General features: G+C 42.6%; 1 protein-coding gene across 4 annotated transcripts; it reads right to left on the bottom strand.

Moving 5' to 3' along the window:
- Positions 1-123: 123 nt before the first annotated feature.
- Positions 124-23,535, bottom strand: PGM3 (phosphoglucomutase 3). Of its 4 annotated transcripts, none has more exons than XM_046674725.1 (13): positions 23,457-23,535; positions 21,465-21,670; positions 19,605-19,789; positions 18,215-18,282; positions 13,110-13,243; positions 12,353-12,548; positions 10,377-10,534; positions 9,542-9,625; positions 6,324-6,422; positions 4,685-4,798; positions 3,689-3,811; positions 1,957-2,149; positions 124-852 (listed from the first exon to the last, which is right to left on the bottom strand). In XM_046674725.1, the coding sequence occupies exons 2-13, from the start codon at positions 21,666-21,668 to the stop codon at positions 827-829; spliced, it is 1,584 nt and encodes a 527-aa protein (XP_046530681.1). In that variant the 5' UTR covers positions 21,669-21,670; positions 23,457-23,535; the 3' UTR covers positions 124-826. The 4 variants fall into 4 exon arrangements, with proteins under 4 accessions (XP_046530681.1, XP_046530680.1, XP_046530683.1 ...); XM_046674724.1 differs by having other exon boundaries at positions 1,976-2,149; XM_046674727.1 differs by lacking the exon at positions 23,457-23,535 and having other exon boundaries at positions 1,976-2,149; positions 19,605-19,785; positions 21,465-21,600.
- Positions 23,536-23,589: the final 54 nt, after the last annotated feature.

Here is a 23,589-nt window from a genome sequence, read left to right as displayed (position 1 = left end):
AATTTGGATTGGTTGGGGTTTTTTTCTTTCTGTTATTAACCACATTCTAGTATCAGAATGGCGTCGCGTGTCTGTCAGAGGCTTGGTGTGATGTATTACAGTTTTCTCCCACACACCTTCCCTAAGAGGAGTAACGAGCAATTGAGCCTGGGCCATGCATCCTCTAAGTGTAGGAGGAGCATCTCAACCTGAGGACAGGGGAGATGTACGGCCTCTGTGTTCACACCTCTCAGTTCCTAGTGATGTCAATCCAAGAGGTAAGTCACTTCAGAATCGCTCTGAAGACTCTGCTGTGGAAAAATTGGTTGCATAAGGTCTTCTCCCCCCTCCCCGTTTGTGTCAACAATGGTGAATACTGCAAAATGACAGCTTGGTTAGGCAACAGTGAGAGAAAAGACATCCAAAGGAGTTGGTAATAAATAAGATTTAATTTTCCAGCAGCCCTCATGGATTTTTCTCTATGTATATTATAAAGTTAATGATTGAATCATATACTTAAGCCCCAAAATTTTACATTAGTGAGACTGAAATCAGAGGTAAGTTTCATTTTTAAAAAACTGAATTTAACAAATATAAGGCTTACCTATTTTTAAAGAATTATTCTGGTAGTGTTTGAGAAAAACAATCAAATCTAGAAACAATCCAGTACAGTGCATCATAAACATGATTATAAATGTGTTTAAACTTGTCACAATAACGGCAGTATTCTTGTTTTGTATAAAAATTTTTAAATCCAGTTTTTCAAGAATATAACAGTCATCTTCAGAACCCTGGATGGGGTCATTCTCCAACTCCTCCAGCCAGCTGAAACACTGCCAAGCTCACTTCATGGGCAAGGCTGTCTGCACTTTCCTGCGAGGTACAGTAAAGATGAGATGAGAAAGACACAGCATCTGCCAGGTTACCTGCAACTCTGAGGGAAGAGGAGGGAGCTTCCTGATTTTGTTTCACTAACATATTCACATGAAAACTTTCCCTTTTTTTCATCTTTCAGTAACAAATTCCAAGAACCTTAAATAAATGGAAAATAAGTCAAATTCTTCCAAATCAGGTAAGTTCTTAGTTAATAAAATCAGATTATACAATTAGTTATCATTCCAAAACTCTGAATAAATTCAATAGTCCTTAAAGGCCAGAAGAAGACCACAATTAGCCTAAGAGTAAGTAACTCTCAAGGCCCCTGTTTTCCTCGCCTCATCCACAGGGATATTTATTCACTGTATTCTCAAATGGCCCAAGCTTCTGCCAAAAAGCGGTCAGCTACCACATAAATTAATTGTAGATTTCTCCTTCTGAGCCCCTTTCAACCCACTCTACTTTGCCTCAGCTGTGCAGACGCTTTTATCAAGGGTATGAGATGATGGAGAAGAGTGCGTGGAGAAGGAAAATTATAAAAATCCAGACCACAAAGTCTTGACCTATCAGGAAAACAGTAGAGGCACAGAGCAAGGCTATCATTTAAAGGAGGGAAATATTTTGAAAAAAATCAAGAGTCCAGATTCAAAGATGAATTTCAAAAAGCATGGATGTTGGTACCAGCTGATTTAGAAATGGAACTCAAATCTAGTTGTTCTCATAAAACAACAGGATTAAGTTTTTAAAGGAGAAAAAAAGGATAATCTACTTTAGGCTGCATAAGCTTAACATATGTCACAGTAAGTATCTATTAGTTATTCATGCCACAGTTAGAAATATGACCCTTTCAAGAAGTCTAGAATGAATCAAGAACATTTGGGGAAATAAACTAAACGGGTCTAATTTTGTTCAACTATATAACTACTACTGATGAAAATAACTTTGTAGTCTTAATGTGAACCTAAAAGGCTCCATAAGCAAATCTCAAAGACATTAAATCCTTAATTATCAGATTCCAACACTATTAAAATAGTTTTCCTTTCTCTCCTCCTCCCCCTCCCGCTACCTCTGTTGTCAGCCTCTCGCTGCCCACTTTCTCACCAGCACTGTCCCAGCTTACTTGCGAGTCTGCTTCCGCATAGACTCGGACAACATCTTCAGTACCAGAGGGTCGAACAAAAGCCCGCGAAAGCTTGTACTTCTTCACCAGGTCATTGATTGCCTCCTGTAGTCCTGGGGGTGTCACTGCTTGTCTTTCAGCATCAGTGGTGCTAATAACTTGCCTGTCTGCAACCTATGCACAAGCATTTCGTACCTGTTACTATTATTCAGGCATTTAACCTGTTCAACATAATTCCTGCCATAAGATTACAGCCATCTCATTGAATATTAACAGACTTACATTTCAGCTTACTGGACCACAAAGTACAGTCATACATCACTTAATGACAGGGATACAGTCTGAGATGCATCATTAGGCCGTTTCGTCATTGTGCGAACATCATAGAACACAAACCTAGATTGGTATAGCCTACCACACACCTAGGCTACGTGGTACTAATCTCATGGGACCACCATCGTATAAGCGGTCCGTCAGTGACCCGAAACGTCATTTTGTGGTGCACAACTGTACAAGACGGAGATAGCAAGGTACCAGATTAAGCATAAAGTGAAACTGCACTACAATTCTATCATTTTTATTTCTGTCAAAATCAAGGTTATTAAGTTCATTTGTATAGCTTCTGTTTCTTCAGTCTATAAAGAATTACCTTTATCAAACAGAGGTAACATTTTCCTTCTGTCTTATAGTTACCACTAAAATAATGGCCAGTAAATATTGTAGGACTTAGTCAGTGAGCAAATAACCTTAGGTATTTAAAAAAAGAGGATAGGGGCTGGCCCTGTGGCCTAATGGTGGTTTGGCACGCTCCACTTCGGCAGTGAAGGTTCGGATCCCAGGCGTGGACCTACACTACTCGTCAGCTATGCTGTGGCAGCGACCCACATATAAAGTGAAGGAAGACTGGCACAGATGTTACCTCAGGGCTAATCTTCCTCAGCAGAAAAAAGAGGAGGACTGGCACAGATGTTCACTCAGAACTAACCTTCCTCACCAAAAGAAGCAGAAAAAGGATAAGTGGCAACCTGTTTATGTAAGACTCTCCTAAATATGCCAAAAGCTGATCTGAACAATCAGCAGCCATTTCTGTGAATTCTGGCTTTAATATCTCTAATTGTCTTCACAAATTCTGTTGATGAATGTGTAAACTGGTATTGTATAGAAATAAATTAGCATTTATTTGAATTGCCTTTAAAAAATTCTCCCTTTGAGCCTAAAGATTCTATTGCTCAGCACCTAACCTCAGGAAATACTCTTGTGAACCAAGAATAATGCAAAGGAAATATTTTAACTTAAAATGATAGGCTATGTGGGATTTGCTTCAAAATAATATGGGCGAAGGCGTAGGGCAATAGTTGAAATCTGTTGAAGCTGTGTACATAGGGGTTCGTTATTTTGTTCTCTCTACATCTATATCTATTTTGAATTTTCCATAATAAAATCTTTTTTTAAAAAAGTGATACATATCATTATTTATAATAAAGTTGGAAACCAAATACTTCTCAAATAATAGAATAGTTAAGAGCTGTTCCATACTTTCTAAAGATGAGAGACAATACAGTTAGATGATGTAAGGCATTATATTCTGTGCAGTATGTATGTATAGAATGAAAGATGACACACTTGGGAAATATTTCTATATAGAGATTTGAGATAATGGGTTTTAGCTAGTTATTTATCAGAAAAGAAGTAATTTTAAAATCTCGCTCACACCTTAACTTTGAGCTGTCTGTTTGGAAGATCCGTGTAGAGAGCATCCCACTCTTGTACAGTCAGGCCCTTCAGAGCCAAGATTGCCTCAATCACCAGCATGTCAGAAATAGCATCACCAGCGGCCTACGAGATAGATAGGGACACACAATGGAAGAAACCACTGTAATACAAGCGAAGCTTGCATATGAATGCTCTCTTAGAAAACCAATCACAGTATCCTGTGCTTCCTCCTACCTGCAAGCAGCATTATTCACTGGAGTGTGCGGATAAATATGAACAATACTGAGGGAAAGATAAAGATGTCTGTGGAAGACAACAATGAAAGGTATACAAAAAAATATTAAAACTAGCTCTTGAGAAACTTGCCTTTCATCTTCCTCATCTATAAAATTAGACTGTACTGAATTACTCTTAAGGTTTCAGCATTAACATTCTATGACTCAAATCTTTCTTTATTACTAGGTCCCTTTTGAGATTATACCATCCCGATGGAAGGCATCATGTGTAGTGGAGAAATAGGAGCTTTGGTGTAAGACACAGCTGAAGTTGCAGTCCTACTCTGCCACTTAGTAGCTCTAAGCCCTCTGTTTCTTCATTTATAATAACCCCTCTCCCTGTGTTACTGCAAGGATTACACGATGGGGTAAGTGCCCAATATGTGGAAGACGCTCAAACGTGAATTCCACCACTTTTCCCTGTCCCAGACTTTGCTTGCTCTGCCACTGCCATACTCTGCACTGCCACTGACCCACATGTGTACGCTCAGTAACTGAACCTGTTGCCTCTAGGTGGAAACTCCTCATTACACTTGAAATTTCTCATCATAAAATGGGGGAGGAGGGAAGCACGTGAGTGTTCGTCAGTGCTTTGCCATGTGAATCTTAACTGCATAAACCACTGTTGCAAGGAAGCCGCCGGGACTTCTCCACGCTAACTTTATACAGCGCACGAGCCTCTGTGCACCTTCTGAATACAGCAAAAGGAACCAGTTCTGACCTGGTTAAACAAGTCAATAACATTTGCAAGCATCTGAGCAGCTTTCCTTTTCTTATCTTCTAATTCTTTCGCTAGTTGTTTTATCTTCATTTCAGCAGCTTTACTAAACAGGACCTGCAATGACAGCATACAAAATCACAAACACTATCCATGCCCCAGTCTAAGGACTATTATCCTAGTTAAACCACTTGAAATTCTCAATGCATCTGGAGAAACTGAGGGAAAAATAATGGCTGACCCAGGATGTATGAAATTAACATAAGATCAAATCAGAACCCAAAAAATACTACCGGGGGGAAAAATCCTTTATAGACTATAAAACTGCTTATCAAAATTTAAAGAGCTGACTACAAAATACCACCTTGGCAAAGGTAATGTACATGATGAGCTCAGTTTGTCTGCCTCTCAGCCAGCTACATCAGGTCTGTGCAAGCACATTCCTTAAGCCTGTCTGTATCCGTTTTACTCTGAAGAACATAGTTCATTGCAACTAGTACAGTTTTCTTGTCCTAAAATTTTTAAGGATATAAGTAAGCTAGCCAAAAGTAGAAGGAGGGTTCATCATATTTATCAAATGGCAAAGAGTGCCATGGATATTTACTACAGTATATGTCAGGTTCCTCCAGATGCCTGTAATTCTGAAATGCCTTGCCCATGATTTTAGTTCCCGAGAGGCCCAATACTGAGGACTAGCGGCACACTATGCTCAGTCAATGGAGGAAATACAGGTTTGTTGGGAAACTGCGGGGTGCAGGCTGGTCGCCGGTCTGACCAGAACACAGCCATCCCCGTTCACTTTCCCTGCCCCAGCAGAGCTGACCAGCTGCAGGAGACCTGACGGCCTGCGAAGCCTAAAATATTTCCTATCTGCCCTTTAAAATCATTTACCAACCCCTGCATTAATTAGATTACTGAAGTTATATTTTAATTGTATCTCCTAAGAAATTTTTATTTTTCTTCTTAGATTCATGGCCTCTAGAAGCCAATTTTAAATTAATAAGGAAAATTATCTGACCTAGATAACATTTTCTGTTGGCAACTTTAAATCCATTTCTGAAATGGGGTGAGGTATAAAAACTTTTTAAAATCCTGAACCTTATAAATATACTAAAAGCCACTTAATATGCTTTAAAATGGTGAATTTTATGGTATGTGAATTATCTCAAAAAAAATTTAAACATTCGATCTGCAAAGAGAGCCATTAATTTTATATGTGTATTGCTAGTTACTTTAAACTCATTTCCAATTGTTTATAATTTAATTCTCAAGCTTTCCAACACTTTTCAATTCACCACAGCTACTGAACTTTCCTTTTACCACCTAAGGCCAGTTGAAGGAAAATATTTTAAATGATGTACAAACAATCTGCTTACTGGAAGAAAATTAACAACTGCGTATTTTTTTAAGAAACTGTCATAAGAACAAATTAGTATTATCACTTCACGTTCAAAGATCATTACACTCTAAGAGAGCCACCGTTTCACAACACATAAGAATATATTCAGTTAACCAAATAATCTTATTCTACCACCATCCCAATCATTTCAAAGTAGAATATTACCTATTACTACCCAGATAGAGGATTCTCATTAAAAAAAGTGCCAGCTAAAGCCAGTTATAATTGTTTAAGAGAACTTACTGTGCCGTGCCCATTTGCTTCAAAATAAACCCCAACGTCGAACTCTTGAGCCTTATGGTGCAAATGTTTTACACCCGTTTTAGTACAATAGACAGGTACCTATAACACACATTTAAAGAAACACAAGAGCAGTTATTCAATCGGCAAATATCGTGTACTTACTATCCCAGGGATACAACAGGGAACAAAATCTGGAGCTCAGTCTAGTGAGGAAGACAAGCAATTAAAATACAAAGAGGTAAATGTTACTATGAGGCAGCGAAGATGAGGGCCCTCTTATAAGATAAAGATTACAAGTTGGGGAGTGAAGTGATCTAATTGTTTCAGAAAGTTCAGTTTAGCTACGGTGTGGAGAATGGCTTAGAGTAGGTGTCTGCAAGATTTGACTATAAAGAGCCAGATAATATTTTAGGCTTTGCAAGCATATGGTCCCTGTCACAACTGCTCTATCTGCCACTGATGCAAAAGCAGCTAGAAAACAAAGGAGTGTGGCTGTATTGCAGTAAAACTATTTATAAACAGGTGGCAGGCTGGGTTTGGCCCACAGGCCACTGTTTGCTAACCCCTGGCTTAGAAGGTTAAAAGACAGGATCAGGCAGGAGGTGTCTAGGACTAACCCCGTAAGAACCGGCGGGTGGGCTAGCAGCAGTGGGTAGCGGAAGTCTCGGACGGATCTGAGAGAGAAGGATGGTTAAGAAAGACTGACAGCAGCAGTGCAGACGAGAGGTCAGGATCAGGTAAGATGGGCAGCTGATGGCACTGAGGAGACCTCGGGGTGGCTAGGGCTACAGATAGGTAATCCGTAAGAGAGTGGGTCGAGAAGGAAGTTTCCGATGTATTCAGTTCCTTAAACAGGGTATCTTACCTATAAGAAATTTTTAAGACAGAAAATAAGAAAATACTAAAACAATAACCCAAGTACTGAGAATCCCTGTGAGAGGCAGCCAAGTGGGCCCCACACAGAGTCCCTTGAGTGAGTTTTCTGTGACCAGACAGTTGTCACTGCCACAGACTAGCAGCCTCCAGATGTGTTTTATTTTGCCTACCCACTATTTCTTTTAAATTCTGAAGCAGGTGCCAAGACTTAAAAAGCAGGAAATCCACATGAAAATTCAGATTTTCCGCTTCTCTTGAAGAATCTCACTACAGGTGACAGCAGCTGGCCCATGTGGTCCAGGCACACTCTTCCTAGTCCTGTCCACCGGCTGCACTCACTGCACCCATCCAGAACTGCCGCGAGCTGACTGCCATTCCTGCTTTACAAAGAATGGGAAGGCAACAAGAGTAAAATGCAGGAATTTGAAAAGGGATACACAAAAGTTGGAAAATATTACACTAGCTAGTAAGAAAGAGTGAAGACAAACAGCCCAATCTGGGCCATGACCCCTCTGCCTCAGAGCAGGTAACTCAGAGATGGTCGTCTGGTGGATGTTAGGGAAATAATCAGAAACAAGATCTGTCAACTCAGAAAATTTCTCCACAGAAGAAAAGTAAGAAAACAGTTTTATCACTGAATAAGTGATGAAGATTTTAGGCTGGTTAATTTTAAAAACTGCAGATGAGAAGGAGACTCTGAGGAGTGGAATTTGCTTGCCTTTTGATGAGAGACATTTGCATTTGTGAAGGAAGTCTCCATCTGTGGGGGGTGTCCCCTCTCTGCACCAGGAGGAAGGCGGGATGGCCTTATCTCTGGAAACTCTTAATGGGGAAGGCAAGGACTTAAGTTGTTTACTGTCTGGCAACCTCATGTAACTGACTCCCCCCCCCAACATCCTCCTTTGTCTTTAGCTGAAGATAACATTTAAGCAGTGGCTTCTGCCATTTACTTAATCTGGTTTGATTCGTATCTGAAAGTTATAGGACCACCCAATAACCAGACCCTACCCGCACTGATACCATTTTAACAACTTTTTTACATATTCTTTCCTTTGTCTTGTAAAGAGATAAGTCACATACCTGTGCCTTAAATTTAGCCCTACTCTCAACTCATGTTCGCAGCAGCAACTCTTTACTGCCCCTGGGTCCTGTCCCCATGCTATTCCACACTATTTTCTAAATAAAAGAGCACTACTGCCAGACCTTGAGAGTCCAAGAAATCTTTCTTTCAACTCCTCGGCTCACCGACCCCGCATCAATAAGCACTAAGCCAGGCTGTGGTGCACATCACAGGCAATCCGCTAAGAGACAGAAATCTCACCCTTTATACAGCTACAGATGACTAGGGACCAAGATTGTCTCCTTGACCAAACTTCAGGCTCCTCTGAGCCTGAACAGGTCCTGTCCTTGGGCATGTCTCCGAGAGCCCAATTTTAGCTAGGATCTTGCTGAATCAGCTTAACCAGAATGCCCTGCCCTCCCTATCTGACGGAAGTCCTCATTCTCCTGTACCATGCCGGGAAATATCTGATCACCCAGGCCTGCCTTCAGCAAAAGTCTGTTAGGTCGGTTAAGCCAGAATCCTCCCTGACCCCTGATGATTCCTCTCAATCATTTTCCACCCACTGCCCCGCTCCCCCACACCTTGCTCCCTGGCCTCAAAATCCCCACTTTTCCTTGTTTTATCAGGAGTTGAGCCCAGTGTCTCTCTCCCACTGCAAAACCCCATGACAATAGTCCATATACCTATTGAATAGGCCTACTTCTCAAGAAGACTTCACAGTACCATTTGTCACACAGTTTGTCCCAAATTTCCGTGATAACTGGGGTGGCCATCAGTGTTAGCTAACTGCCCTTACCCAAAGGACTAATAAAACTCCTAGCTCTGTGACAAGCAGCTAGGTGTCCGGCTCCAAGCTGTAACTAAGTGAAACTCTCAGGAGACTGGGAGACAGGGATGCTATGTTCCCTGATGTTTACATTTGAAAGAGGTGACTCCAGGCCCTGAGGGACAACATTCCTGAGCAGTCAGACTGGCTTATTAGGCCTTTAAAAAGATTCACATTCATTACAAAGGGGCAGAGAAGGAATTTACAAGTCTCATAAAATAAATGCTCTAAGACAAGGAAGGGGGAAAGTGTCTCCCTTTTTGCATCAAGGACAATTTTTTTTTTTAATTTGTTTCTTATTTTTGATTTCTTTTTACCCTTAAATAGACAAGAGCTCACCTTCATGCACTACAACCTATTCACTTTGATGAGGGCATTATTTTCCTCACAGAAACCTCTTACAATAGAATATGATTATTAAGAAGCTACCAGAAAACGGAAATGGTTCGATACCTTCATAACTTCTTCAAGATACCGTGTTGAACTTCCATTTGCATATGCAGTTTGTACAACACCAATATTCAAACTTTCTCCAATCTAGACAAAAACAATGATAATTATCTTGCTATCAAAATTAAAGACCCTGAAAAAGCAAACCTATACTGAGAGTTCTAAAGGATGACAAAATCATCAGCCAGTTCAGCTGTGCCTTAGTTTACCCAATAAATGACTCACTGAAAATTTATGCGTATGCCAGAAAAAAAGCTAAAATACTTCTGAGCATTATATAAAGCAAAAAGGAATCTTTCTGCAAAGAAGTCTGTGGTTTCTTGATCTTCACCTCTTTAGTTTTTTAATAAAAGAATTTACTGAATTCTTAAGTATACCTCTTCCAGATTATAATGATTACTTCCCATTACATCCTATATTTGAGGGTAGCCCGAGATTTCCAAAGGAGCAGAACAGAACAACTCTCTCCCACGTACTGAGCTTACCACGATCACAGGACATCAGTCTCTCAGAGGATGAGCCTTTCTGTTTAAACTTGAGGCTCTGGGCAGTGACAGGGGAACTCATTAAAGTGTGAGTTATGAAGAAATCAAAACTTCATAAAGCCTCAAATCATAAAACTTTCCCACTCTCAGGAAGAAAAGAGTACCTTCAGGTTCCAAAACTGGGGCCCCAATGTTGAAAGGATTGGAATTACCACTTTTTTCCCTATTTTCTGGCCACAAATGTAAGGAACTTCCCATAAATTGTGGCCTTTGAGACATTCAAATGACTGTTTGATACAGAATCATTTCACCGGTAAGTCTTGTTTTAAAGGGCCTCAATCTGCCCACCATACCTCCACCAGGAGCTCTTTAAGGAAACTGCTAATGAGTGTTGCTATCTTGTCTCCATCTATGAGATGAAAGTGGCCATCGGCGTCACTGTAGTAGTAAACAATTCTGTCTGCATCTCCATCAAAGGAACAGCATCTTTCATTGGACTTCATTTCCATTCCTACCACACAGAATAATTTAAAGTGCACCTCAGTCTAAGAAATGGGACTAAAACTCAATATAAAAAGTTTCAGGTTTTTCTCTTACACTAGTTACAAGGGAAAAATTTTGCACTAAAGTATGATCACAAGTGGCCTTATGTGTTACATGTAAGCACGTCCACTGTGATTTTTCAAGAGGTGTTTAAAATTACCCTTCTAAGTAAAAACCAATGTCTTCATCTTTAAATAGTACACAAGTTTATTGTAGTTTTTACAGGATAAATTCTTTCAGAGCTAACTGAAAAAGGAGCATTCAAAATCCATCTATGCTGGAGGGATATAAAATAATGTTCCATTGTATAAAAGTTTGGCAAGACAGTTTCCCACACAGTACAGGTATTTTGGAACGCAATTTACCTTGTACCACGGTGTCCTGTACATAAAAAAATAATCAGCAATAGATGAGCTATGTGCTTTGATATAATTGATAGAAGTAATGTTTATCTGTTCACATCATCAATAATGAGAAACATCGGTAATTAAGAGCAAAGAATTACAACCTGTGACATAAATGGCTTGTGTAATTTACATAAAGTTATCGAAACCTCAGCCATTGTCACATCAAATTTATTGGAAAATGTTTCTGTTCCTTAGCCCTGACAGCAGCAGACTGACAAATCAATATGAGGCAACTAAGAAGTGACAGGCATTTGAGTGGCATATGAATAGGAGGTTGACTGTGGGCCCAGGCAGGCTTTAGGAAAGCGAGGCCTATGGTTTTGTTCCTGCTGCAGCCCCCGTGCCTAGCAGGAGAGGAAGAGCCCACGATTTAGTGAAGGGACAGATGAGGGACACAGAACTCACCTGTCAGCAAAGTAAGGGTCAAAACAAGGAATTCAATGAAAAGTAGCTCAAACTGGTTGATTAAACTGAAAATTTAAATGCTTACTACAGTGAGACAGAATAACATGAACGAGAGGAAACTGGAGGAGGTGTGGTGTTCTGAAGGACACATGTCCTGTCTGAAGGGGGTCGGAGCTACTCCACCGCAGCCGATTAACACCATGTGAGAATGGACATTTTCTGATTTCAGTAAAGAGAAGCCAGAGATTCCAATATTTAAGTGAAATCACGTAATTTTTAAATGGTGGCAACTAATGCAATTAAACATACAGACACACAGACAGCAGACAAAACAAAACACACCTGCAAGATAGGTTTGGCCACGGGCTATTTCGGATCGACAGTGCAGCTAAATACAGAACATCTCTGACTACAATTACAACATAACAAAGGGTCTTCCCTCCTGACCTGCCCACTGTGGAAACTCTGACTTTCCAGACAATTATCATTAAGCAGAGTGGCAATCCATCTCCAGTGTGTCTAAATCAGGCAAGGTGGAAATAATGCTACTTACTATTGCTGTCCCTGAGACAGTGATTCTCAAAGTGTCATCCCCAGACCAGCACCAGCAACTAAGCTTGGGCACTTGATAGAAATGCAAATTCCTGTCCGAGTCCAGACCTACAGATCAGACCTGCGCGCTAACCACCCCTCCAGGCGATTCTGATGCACGCTCAAGTCTGAGAACCAGTGCCCTAGAACACCAATTCCTAATTTTGATCTCCCCACCCGATCTCCTGGACACTGTGAGGAGCTGTGTGACTTACAGACAAAGAGAGGAGACCATATTTTGAGTGGCACTGACGAGTGGGAAGATGTCCAGATGTCTAAAAGTGCCAGAGCCAGTACTAGCCACAGGACTCCTAACTCACCAGGCCACCTGTTTGTACATGAGATTGGTTTCAAAGAGCTCTAAAAACACATTTTTTACATACCCTGTGGAGGTCTCTGATGACTTTTCACAAAGTCGGCCCCGCATAAATGATTGAGTTTCCCTTTCGTCCCGTCATTAAACAGCTGCACGGACAGTCCCTGGGAGAAGTAGGGCTCCATTTCTCTCAGCTTCAGGGCCCCCACGCCATTTGCACAGTCAACCTTAAGGGATCGATATTCATTTCCACCGCAGAAAGCCTTAAAAGGAAAAGACATGGAAGAAAGATTTCAAGTTATAAAAGGAAAACTGAAGCATAAAGCATATATATGCATATGTAAACATCTTCCTTTACTTCAGTTAACTCATCTATTTTAACTCAAGAAACTAAAGGGTACACACATTCAGATGAAAACTGTAAAACCAAAGTAAAATTTTAAAACACCTTTTTTTGGATACTGTTTGATACCTGGAAGACAAGCCTTCTCAACAGCAGACGCCTCAAGTGAGACGCGAACAGCACCTACACTAACTCTCCGAGCAAACTCCCTGAGCCAGCGCTTATGATAACCACAAGACCACGACGCGTCCTCTCCCCCAGCGATGTCAGAAGGCAGCACTGCCTTGCCAAGTAAATGCCAACACACAGTTAGCACCACACAAGGGCCAGACCTCCTGGAGCCCTACAAAGAAAAAGGAGATCAGCCGCATTTTGCGAAAAAGGAGGAGGAGGAGTGACAAACTATCTGATTACAATAAATTGTTCAACTGATGTTATTTCACTCATTTGCTTCAACTCTAACCATTCAAGAGACGTTCACCTGTTTGGTGAGCTCCACAAAGGCCGTGGAGAGTTTCTGGTAGTAACCGTCTATGGTGGCCTCTCCATACCGGCCACTGCTGTTTCGACAGTACACCATGTAGTGCAGCTGGGGCGTGGTTAACAAGCCGTAATCTGGCAGAGAAATACAAAAAGCAATTTACGTTTCTTAATAAAGAAAAAAAGTTTAAATGGATTTATACAGTATGGATTTCAGAGTGACAAATCCTCTTTAAGAAAAGACATCTCAGAAAACATAAAAACGCTAACTTTCAAATTATCCAGACATATGCACAAATATCCACTGGAATCAATACAACTGCATGTCATATTGTGATTTATAATAAGAAATATATATTTGGTCTTTGTCCCCATTCATGGCAGAGCTTCTACACACCTGGAATTTCCCAAGCCTGAGAGCAATAAAGGTGTCTTGTTACATTAATGAGGTGACTTTAGAAATACCCCTGGGTAACCCAGGGATGGGGCTGGTTGCCAGGGAACCAACCTTGTGATTACAGAGGGAATTTTCAGTCATCCCCTACCTTACTCCCCCTCAACTCCAGGGAGGGGAGAGGAGTGGGGCTAGAGATTGAAATCAAACACCAACGGCCAATGATGTCATCAACCATGCCTATGTAATGAAGTCTCCATAAAAATCAAAAAGGACAGGGTTCCAGGTTGGTGGATATGTAGAGATTGAGGAGAAAGGCGTGCCCAGAGGTCACAGAAGCTCCATGCCCCTTCCCACATACCTTGCCCTATGCATCTCTTCCATCTGGCTGTTCCTGAGTTACATCTTTTTAATAAACCAGTAATGTAGAAAGTAAAATGTTTCTCTGAGTTCTGTAAGCCACTCTAGCATGGTAATTGAACTCAGAAGGAAGTTGTCAGAAGCCCCAGGTGATAAGCATCTGAAGCAGGGCGGGGGTTGGGGGGGTGCGGTGAGCAAGTCTTGTGGGACTGAGCCCTTAACCCGTGGGATCTGACCTTACCTCTAGGTAGACAGAGACAGAATTGACTTAACTGGTGGTGGTGGAAAAAACACAGAATCGATACATACTCAATTCTAAAAGAAATATGAACCCCTATTGACAGCAAAAAGCAATCATTTAGTATAGACAGGTAACAATGTAAAAATAGAGCAATACAGAAAACTAATAATTGAGATCTATTTCCAGTAACATTGCAAACTATGTAATTCAGAAGAAAGGAATTCGTTAAAAAGAATTGCAGTGCCAACAAGTTATAGAGGAATTTGGCCAAAATGTATTTGAAGAGAGGAACTCCGAGATTGAAGCTAAAGGACACCAGTTTTGCTCTGAGTGCATTTCTTGAAACTAGAAACAGAGCTATGGTTTTCAGTGCAAAAAGTCCATGCTAGTCTAAGATGGGAAACCCAGTGGCAGACAAGGTCCTCATGAAGCTGAAGCCCCAAAGGACTATCCTTCAGTGCAAGGGTGAGTGAGAAGTGAGTCTTCCCCAGGTGCCCACCCCAGGAGGGCTGACTTGGCACTGAGCAGAGAAGAGGGGGAAAACCTAGCCCTGAGAGCTGTCACCACAAGGAGAGGCATCCCACAGATCTCCAGCCCAAGTTCACATAACCACAGAGTCCAAAAGAACCTTGTCATCCACCAGCCAGGTTGTAACCCCAGGCACCCAGCAGAACCAAATACTAAACTGCCAGAGAAATGGACCTTCACTGTGAACCTCAAAAATGTCCCACAAATAACTTTCCAAGAAAAACAAACGGCTTACAGTCAATAGCTCAACACATGAGAAAGGCACCATGAGCAAGATTCAGGAGAAACAGACAGCGGAGATGGACCAATACCCAATAAATATTCAGATGACTAAATCCATCAGTGGTCTTTACGGTCAAGCAGACGAGTTTGGACTGGAGGCAAAAAGTCACTTTAAGTTTTCAAGCCTGCAGTTATACAGTGGAAATGGTATGTTATGACAGCAACTTTGGCTCTGTATAAGGATTAGAAGGGAGGAGGTGGAGGAGCTCAAAAAGGTGGGTAAGAGCTTAGACCAGCTTAATGGAGGTGTATAAGGAGAGGAAAATGATATTCCAAAGGACATCCTGAAAGACAGAACAAAGGATTTTGTAATCAATATCACCAAATAAACATTTACTTAATGACAATCATATACAGTTACTCAATAAAAAGCATCACCCCCCCATAATCTCCATAATATATAAAGAACTCACACAGCTCAACAACAAAAAAACAAACAACCCAATCAAAAAGTGGGCAGGGGACATGAACAGACATTTCTCCAAAGAAGATATACGGATGGCCAATAGACACATGAAAAGATGCTCATCATCACTAATCATTAGGAAAATGCAAATCAAAACTACACTAAGATATCACCTTACACCCATTAGATCGGCAAAAATATCCAAAACCAAGAGTGACAAATGTTGGAGAGGTTGTGGAGAAAAAGGAACCCTAATTCACTGTTGGTGGGAATGCAAACTGGTGCAGCCACTGTGGAAAACAGTAGGGAGATTTCTCAAAAAGTTAAAAATACAAATACCTTACAACCCAGCCATCCCACTACTGGGTATCTATCCTAAGAACCTGAAATCAGCAATTCCAAGAGTCCCATGCACCCCTATGTTCATCGCAGCATTATTTACAATAGCCAAGACATGGAACCAACCTAAGTGTCCAGCAACTGATGATTGGATAAAGAAGATAAGGTATATATACACAATGGAATACTACTCAGCCATAAAAAAGGACAAAATCGTCCCATTCGCATCGACATGGATGGATCTTGAGGGTATCATGTTAAGCGAAATAAGCCAGACAGAGAAAGACGAACTCTGTATGACTCCACTCATAGGTGGAAGTTAACATACAGACAAGGAGAACTGATGGGTGGTTACCAGGGAAAAGGGGGGGTCGGGGGAGGGCACAAAGGGTGAAGTGGTGTACCCACAACATGACTGACAATAACGTACAACTGAAATCTCAGAAGGTTGTAATCTATCATAATCTTAATCAAAAAAAAAAAAAAAGCATCACCACCTATTCCACTGATTGACCCAGAAACCACTCTTCCCAGCTCTGTCCTCAACACTTATCACAAAATCCTTTGAATTTGGTACCAATTCCAGGTTTTCCATTTCTCTCTCTATCACCACTCTTGCATGAACTACTGCACAGTCTCCTAGCTGGTCTCTTTTCCTTTCTTATAACCTCCCTGTTCTCTCTAAAACACAGCCAGAGTGACCGCCTTAAAATGAAAATACGATAATATTTCATGCATAAAATCCTTCAATGGAGTCCCGCTGCATTTGGAAAAAAACTCAAACCCTTACCATGACCTAGAAGGCTTGGAATGCTCTGGACCCTGCCTCCCTCCCTAACCTTACCTTCCCCCAGCTGCCCCCATCCTCCTGTGCAGCAGCTATGTTAACCTTTCACTTCCTGAAATACATTAAGCTGAAGACAGCAATAAGGGAAAAGTTTAAAAAAAAAGCCACTCTCAAATTTTTCCAGACTACAACACTAGAAAAGTAATGGCTGTAGAGACAGACTGGCAGCGCTAAAAAGGTTAAGCATTCCAGGGATGGCAGAAAGAACGCAGTTTGGGCAGGGTGAAGCTGGAGTAAAGGCCTGCAGGCCACCTAAGTGCAGACATCACTCGGACCAGTGCCTTACAGACTGCCTCTCAGCGGTCCTGGAACCTACTTAGGGAGACACAACCAGCATTTCTGCGTTTTTAATGAAGCAGATGAATGCATGTTGTGTAAAATTGGTATTGTCTATTGAAACTTCTGTTTCAGTTATACACACAAGGACACATACACACGTCACGATACTAAGTGGGTTTCTTACTATGAGTTGTGATAGACAGTGAAATAGACTTCCGGAGCGCTGTACACGGCAGGTAGTCAAAAATTTCATGAGCTAATGAATGAATGAAGGAATACACGTGGCCAGAGCTATGGGAGGAAAGACGATCACTCACAAATCATGCAGAACGAGAGAGGCAAGGAATGCCCAGATCAAGACAGGCAGAAGAGGAGTCCGCAGAGAAGCAGCAAGGAACAACAGTGAAGGCAGCAGAAGCGTAAAGATAGGAAGGGGAGGCCACAGCGTGGAGAGCCACCAAGTCATCAACTGAAATAAAAACACTCAAATATAAATCCTGAAAGGATCCCGTTGAGTCTCTGCCCAAGCTACGAATCCTCTCCCCAGAAAAGTGCATGCCAGGGAACACTGTGCCAGCTGTGTCAAGAGGCCCACAGGGTCCCTGCAGCTTAAGCGCACACTCAGTTCAGAGCAGCCACTGGATGTGGCAATGAGAATTCAGAGGGTCGGGCAGACGTGTCACTGGAGGGGCAAGGATGGAGGCTTGCCTGCGGGAGGCCGCCTCATGCCTAGAGGAGCAAGCAGAGAACAAGCCTCTGAACTGCTGGAAGAGGCCAGACTAACCGTGAAGGGAGGGAATGCACAGGAGCTGGAAAGGAGGGTGGCAAAGGTCAAGAGAAGATACTTTTAAATAAGAAAGATGTGACACTAGGAAAATTCACCTCCCAGCACAGTGGAGCCATTGCGGTCACAAGGGACATGACTGAGGTGAGAAGAGGATTCTAGCCTATGTTTTGTTGCATTTATTCTTCTTCATTTGAGAAAATAGGAAAAACCACCTGTCAAAACTTAAAATGGTGATTACAAGTAGGCCAAAGATGTTTTCCATCACTATTTGACAGGTAACAGCCGATTCCACACACACTCAGTTACCAGGGAACACCTGAGCACAAAAGCGCCCCAGAATGCACATCATCAAGTAATTTCAAGGGTGTTTATATGAGGAAATGCAGCCTCACTAAACTGAAGGGAGTTGTTCAGCATCAGCGTTTCCTACACATAATCTCCTATTGGTAAAACAAAATATGCATGCCCACAAAAATTTCTTTAATTTAAATATAAATAGCTAGTATTTTATATCTAGAAGTGCATTTTTTAAAACCTTTTTTATCAGTATTTTCAAACTTTTATAAAATAAACATGTACTACTTTTGTAATTTAAAAAAACTTTTAAGATTAATTTAATTTACGACTCAGGATAAGTACATACCATGAAATTGACCTCCTAAAACAGTCACGCCATCTATCACAGACTGGGACAGTCTCTCACTGCTGGGCCTACGAAAGAAACAGAAGAAAACAGTACATCCTGTCCTGAAACCAAGAGCTGCTAGTTGTGAAAGCAAATGAGGAACTGTGTGTTACAAATGTTCGAATAATAAGTTTATTGTATTTGAACTGAAATCTGTCAAGTCTGAATTCTGAAAAGATAATACAGATAGAGTATAAGCATTTTCCAGTAGCCTTTCACAATGTGTTTCTTCGAAAGATTTTGGCTTTTAAATGAATTTAGAAAACAGATCTCAGGGATACACTAGTTACACCATATCCAAATACCTTCCCACGTTTGACCGAAATAGCATATACACTGCCTGAGAACAGTAACAATAAATACTGAATGCATAGTGTGCGCAATCCAGTACCGGGCCCCAAACCCCCAGGGATATAAAACCTATTTTTCATTTTAAGTCAGAACCAATTACTTACCTATCTAACTGAAAATAAAGCAGATCATTATATAACTGCCTTGTAGAAAAAGATGTTCTGTATCATTTGACTTAGTTAATAAGTAAGAGGCAAATACATGCGGGGCGGCTTTACTGTGGGATAATAATTTGCTTCAGAACATACGTCACTTGGCTATTTCTGCTACTTATAAATCCTTGATCAGCGGCACCTTGAAGTCCCTCTGGTACCATGTCAAGGGTAAAACACCAGTCCAAGCCATTAGGAGACTGAGCAGAAATTTCCTTTAGAAAGAATCTCTAGCTAAAACCAGATATTAAGAAAAAGAGAATGCTTCTGTTTCAAAGCACCCCTTTTTTATATCTTTTAAAAAAATATCTTTTTGTAAAGGAAAGCAAAAGGTGACAAATAAGACAAATATGTAGAAATGACACCGACTGTTAATGTTTCCAGTGAAGTCCAGCATAGGAAAATATTAACTATATGAACCAACAATAACACAGATTATAAAGTAAATCTCTAAAAATAAGGAGTTAAAATCACGTGTTCTCACTGTATACAGGAAAAGTAAACCTATAGAAGTAAGGGAATAGGAGACACTTTTTAGTGCTTCTCTTGTGCCAGGAAATAGGTATTTTGTGTACATTAGTTCATGCAATCCTCACAAAAACCCTTGCTAGGCCTTATCATCAACAGTTTCGAGATGAGCAAACGGAAGCTGCAAAGGGTTCCGTAAGCTGCTCAAATCCTATCGCGAGGTTAGAGTTGGGGTGTGGACACCCAAACCCAAGCTGCAGGAGTGACTGGGCTCCTGCATCCTACTAAACAGGCCGGGGCATGTCCACTCAATTCTTCCGCTGCCATCATCTAGACTGAGTCCCCAACGCCGCTTCCACCATAACTCTGACGGTCACCTGGTGTCTCTGCCAATCACTACGAAGGCCTCTTGCTGCAGGTTCACGGCTGCCTTCTCGCTGATGTCCATCAACACCCTCCACACATCTCGTTCCTCAGCGTTTGCCAAACAGGTAGCATGTTCCTCCCAGGATGGTGCCAACATTTCACCCAAAGGATCGACCAATTTTACACCATTGTCTTCCTTAAAAGAAAAACCAACAATAAGCCATCTGTGCATACCCATGAGGGCGAGCTGAGGAAGTAAACTCAAGTTGTTTTTCCCCCTAAAGAAGACAGTGCTGGTTGAACAGCTCCACTGGCGACCACTACTGCATGCCAGGCACCAGAGACAAGGTGTTTGGGATACATGACCTCGGAAAATCCTCAGGACACACGAGCCAATGTAAGCGACAATCTCATCACTCCAGTCTAACTTTGAGAAAACGGAGATTCAGAGCAGGTACTGTGCCTATGTTCATACAGCTAATCAGTGTCAGTGCTGATATTAAAACATCAAGTCTATCTGACGCTTAAACCCAACAGCGGCTATGCGACAGCAGCTTTGTTAAAAGGCTGTCATCTGTGCAATCGCCATCCATTAACTGACAAGGGGACAATTGGAGCAGACGGAGGGCACCTAGAGATCCTTGTCGCTAGGACTCTGGACTCTAAGAACACACAGCCAGTGTGTCAACCAGCGGGTGGCAAAGAAGCTGAAAACTGACCCCTAATTTTGTTCTGCTCATGTTTATGGAAAGAAAGAGTGTCATTCAGAGTGAATGTCAACTGAAGGAAACAGCTCAGGATTGTTTTAAGCAGTGGTTCTGGAACTAGCAATAAATGTGGGGTTCTGCCAACAAGTCATGGACCAGTCACAGCGATGTGGACACTGACACAGTGACAGCACTCCCTGGTCAGAAGCCAGACAGGGACTGTTCTCCTGTTCAGGGGGAAGAGGAGGTACAATCCTTCACCGACCTCACAGCTTTACCTTGCTGCTGATTTACCTACAAAGGCAAAAATCTCACACCCTAGTAACCACACAGAAGCATCGTTTCCAAACCACGGAGTAGTGAGCCACGGGCGGTACAGAATGAAACAGCTAAACTACATCAAAAGGAATACCTTGGGGGCCGGCCTTAACCATGGCCGAGTGGTTAAGTTAGGGCGCTCCGCTGCAGGCAGCCCAGTGTTTCGTCAGTTCGAATCCTGGGCACGGACAGGTACCACTCATCAAGCCACGGTGAGGCAGCGTCCCACATGCCACAACTAGAAGGACCCACAACTAAGAATATACAACTATGTACAGGGGGGCTTTGGGGAGAAAAAGGGAAAAAAAAAAAAGGAATACCTTGATTAAAAACTTAATTGTCACGAACACTATGATGGTCGTCAATATCCTGCCCAAAGCTCACTTTTGGATCCCTGAAGCCACTTGTTTGGCTGTTCATTCATACCAGGAAACTACTCCTAGCTACAGAAAACTTGTCTGAAAATTTTCAAAATGTGCTATCGTTTCAAAAGTTTGCCCTTTCCCCAACTCTGCCTCCAATCTCCATCTCTGCTCAATCAACAGAGGCAACGCTTCTTATTACTGACGCTGTCTCAAAACCACCAACTTGGAAGGACATTCTGTTATTTCTCTAATATGGACAGTCTCCAAAAAATGACAGCCTCATTTCATTCTCTCCACACCCTCTAAAGAGTCATGACCTAAATGACCACTCATTAAGAAAAAGTCGTTGCAAATCCAAAGGCACCTAACCACGAGAAAGCACAGTCCTAGAATCAGAATTTGTACTTTGGGTCAAACTGCTCAGACACTACGGTCTGAGGTGGTAAATAAAGCTGCCTTATCGGAGCACTGAGGGCGTTACCTCAGGGTTATGCGACGCTGTTACCATGACTCCTATGGTCGACTTTGTCTGTTTAGACCTCAGGACAGCTAATAATCCCATGCGAAACATGACATGGTCCAGACGTTCTGCTTTCGTGCGAAATCCAGCAGTCCCGTATTGGAGAACGAGTCCATCGGGCTTGGCGTGCAATGCTGAGTGTTTTCTAACAGCCTCTGGATCCATGTCTACAAAATTAAGCAATATTTTTCAGGCATAATAAGAAACCTTTCAAGGACATTTGCTTCAAAAACTGCCACCCCAAACTAATAGGTTGGCCTCATTCTGAACCCCCCCAAAGTACGGCACGTTTGAGAGAGAGTGGCAGAATGGGTCCCAGAAGATCCTGCCCCACTTGTACTGTCCGCTCCAGGGCAGACTCAGGCCCAAAATCCGAGTGTCCCCAACTCATCTCCCATTTTGGCTCCAGGGCTATTCCTGGACCCAGGGCGAACTGAAAATGGTCCACTCGCAACTAAAATGAAGATTCTACACCCAGATTCAGAGACTCCTGAGATCAAAGATCACCTCATTTTACAAATGGGAGCACTTAAGCCTGGGGCTCAGTTAAATAACCTAAATTTACATGGGTAGCTGGTGACTGACTGAGGCCTCAGATCATATTCTCAATCGACTGGGCTAGGAATCCAAAATATCTGGGAAATCTGTGTGGTTCTTTTGCTATTCCTCCCAGGCTACAGAGACATATTCCCAAAGGCAAACAAAGGACAACAGCCTCCTCTCCAAGACTGCCCGGACCTCCTAACACACTCTGCAAGAGATTTTTCTTTTTTACTTTTCCTTTTTTTTTTTTTGAGGAAGATTAGCCCTGAGCTAACATCTGCTGCCAATCCTCCTCTTTTTGCTGAGGAAGAGTGGCCCTGAGCTAACATCCATGCCCATCTTCCTCTGCTTTATATGTGGGATGCCTACCACAGCATGGCTTTTGCCAAGCGGTGCCATGTCCACACCCGGGATCCGAACCAGCGAACCCCCGGCGGCCGAAGCAGAACGTGCACACTTAACCCCTGAGCCACCGGCTGGCTTCGGGATTTTTTCCATTTTCAGAACAATCAGGACCCCCTTCTAACTTAAGCTCTGAAACTAGCAACATCTTCCTTTTACCTTTAATTCAAAAAAACAAACATCAGCCCTTGGCCCTCTAGCAGCACTTCCCTCTCTGGGATAGTCCATTTTCAGTAGAACTTGGGGTTGCCAACTTAGTTGTATGTACTATTCACTTCCCGGGTCAGTCCCATTCCCAATTAGCCCAGAGATGAGCAGCAGTCCCACAGCTACTAGCCCCACTATCTTCTTTTCTTTATTGTCCTTCATTGCTTCAATGAACAGAAGTTAAAGGAAATGGTGAAAAATGGTCGCTCTTAGCCAGGTGGAAAAAGCTGGCATTCAGCAAGCTAATTTATTTCGGTCCAAAGTGATCAAATCTCTTTCACAAGCATGAACACATTTTATTAACTGACCAGTCAGTAATGCATCATGATTATTCATAAGGGCGTAAACCAGTCCTGCTAAATTCAGAAAGTCTTCTTTAAAAGAAAAAAAGCTAAGATAAAATGCTCCCACCCTTTAATGCGTTTTAGGTCCTAAAACTACTTTCAGTGAGTATGCGAATGATTTTATTATTATTATTTCCAGATCCAAACAGTGTCCACTCTAAGTAAGTTACGAGTCGCCCCCCTCCCTCCATTCAGTCTTCAACAGCCGGTTCGCTGCCCTCTCCTCCCAGCCCGCTGACCGCCGCACGTTTCCCGGCTCTCGCCCCCAGGCCCCCGCCCAGGCCGGGGACTCGACCGCCCGGCGCGAGACCCTCGGCCGGCCCCACGTCCGCTGCCGAGGCGCAGCGGCGGGAGGGAGTGCCGTCGCGGCCGTGGGCCAGGCCGCCAGCCCGCGGGGCGGCCGCAGCCCTGCAGCCCGGCCCGAGCCGCCCGCCGCCCAGCCCCGGGGCCCGCTCACCTCCCGGCGCAGCAGCTGCCTTGCGGCGGCGCCCGGCCCGGGACTGCGCCCTCGGACCCGCAGACGTGGCCCTGCGTGGCTTCCGGCCCGGCGCCACGCCCCCCGGCCAATCACGGCGGGGGAGGGTCCGCTG

The sequence above is a fragment of the Equus quagga genome, chromosome 11 (assembly GCF_021613505.1).
Source record: "Equus quagga isolate Etosha38 chromosome 11, UCLA_HA_Equagga_1.0, whole genome shotgun sequence".
NCBI lineage: Eukaryota > Metazoa > Chordata > Mammalia > Perissodactyla > Equidae > Equus > Equus quagga.
Note: the sequence above shows the minus strand (reverse complement) of the source record. Positions and strands in the feature narration are given on the sequence as shown.

What these genes read in the sequence shown, in the direction of transcription:
- PGM3 (XM_046674724.1), bottom strand. Translation starts at nt 21,668, where the DNA reads ATGGATCCAGAGGCTGTTAGAAAACACTCAGCATTGCACGCCAAGCCC. An exon ending in GTGATTGGCAGAGACACCAG is followed by an intron (nt 18,283 to 19,604) that starts GTGACCGTCAGA and finishes TTTCTTTCGTAG; the next exon opens with GCCCAGCAGTGAGAGACTGT. An exon ending in ACAGACAGCTCAAAGTTAAG is followed by an intron (nt 2,150 to 3,688) that starts GTGTGAGCGAGA and finishes GCTTGTGCATAG; the next exon opens with GTTGCAGACAGGCAAGTTAT.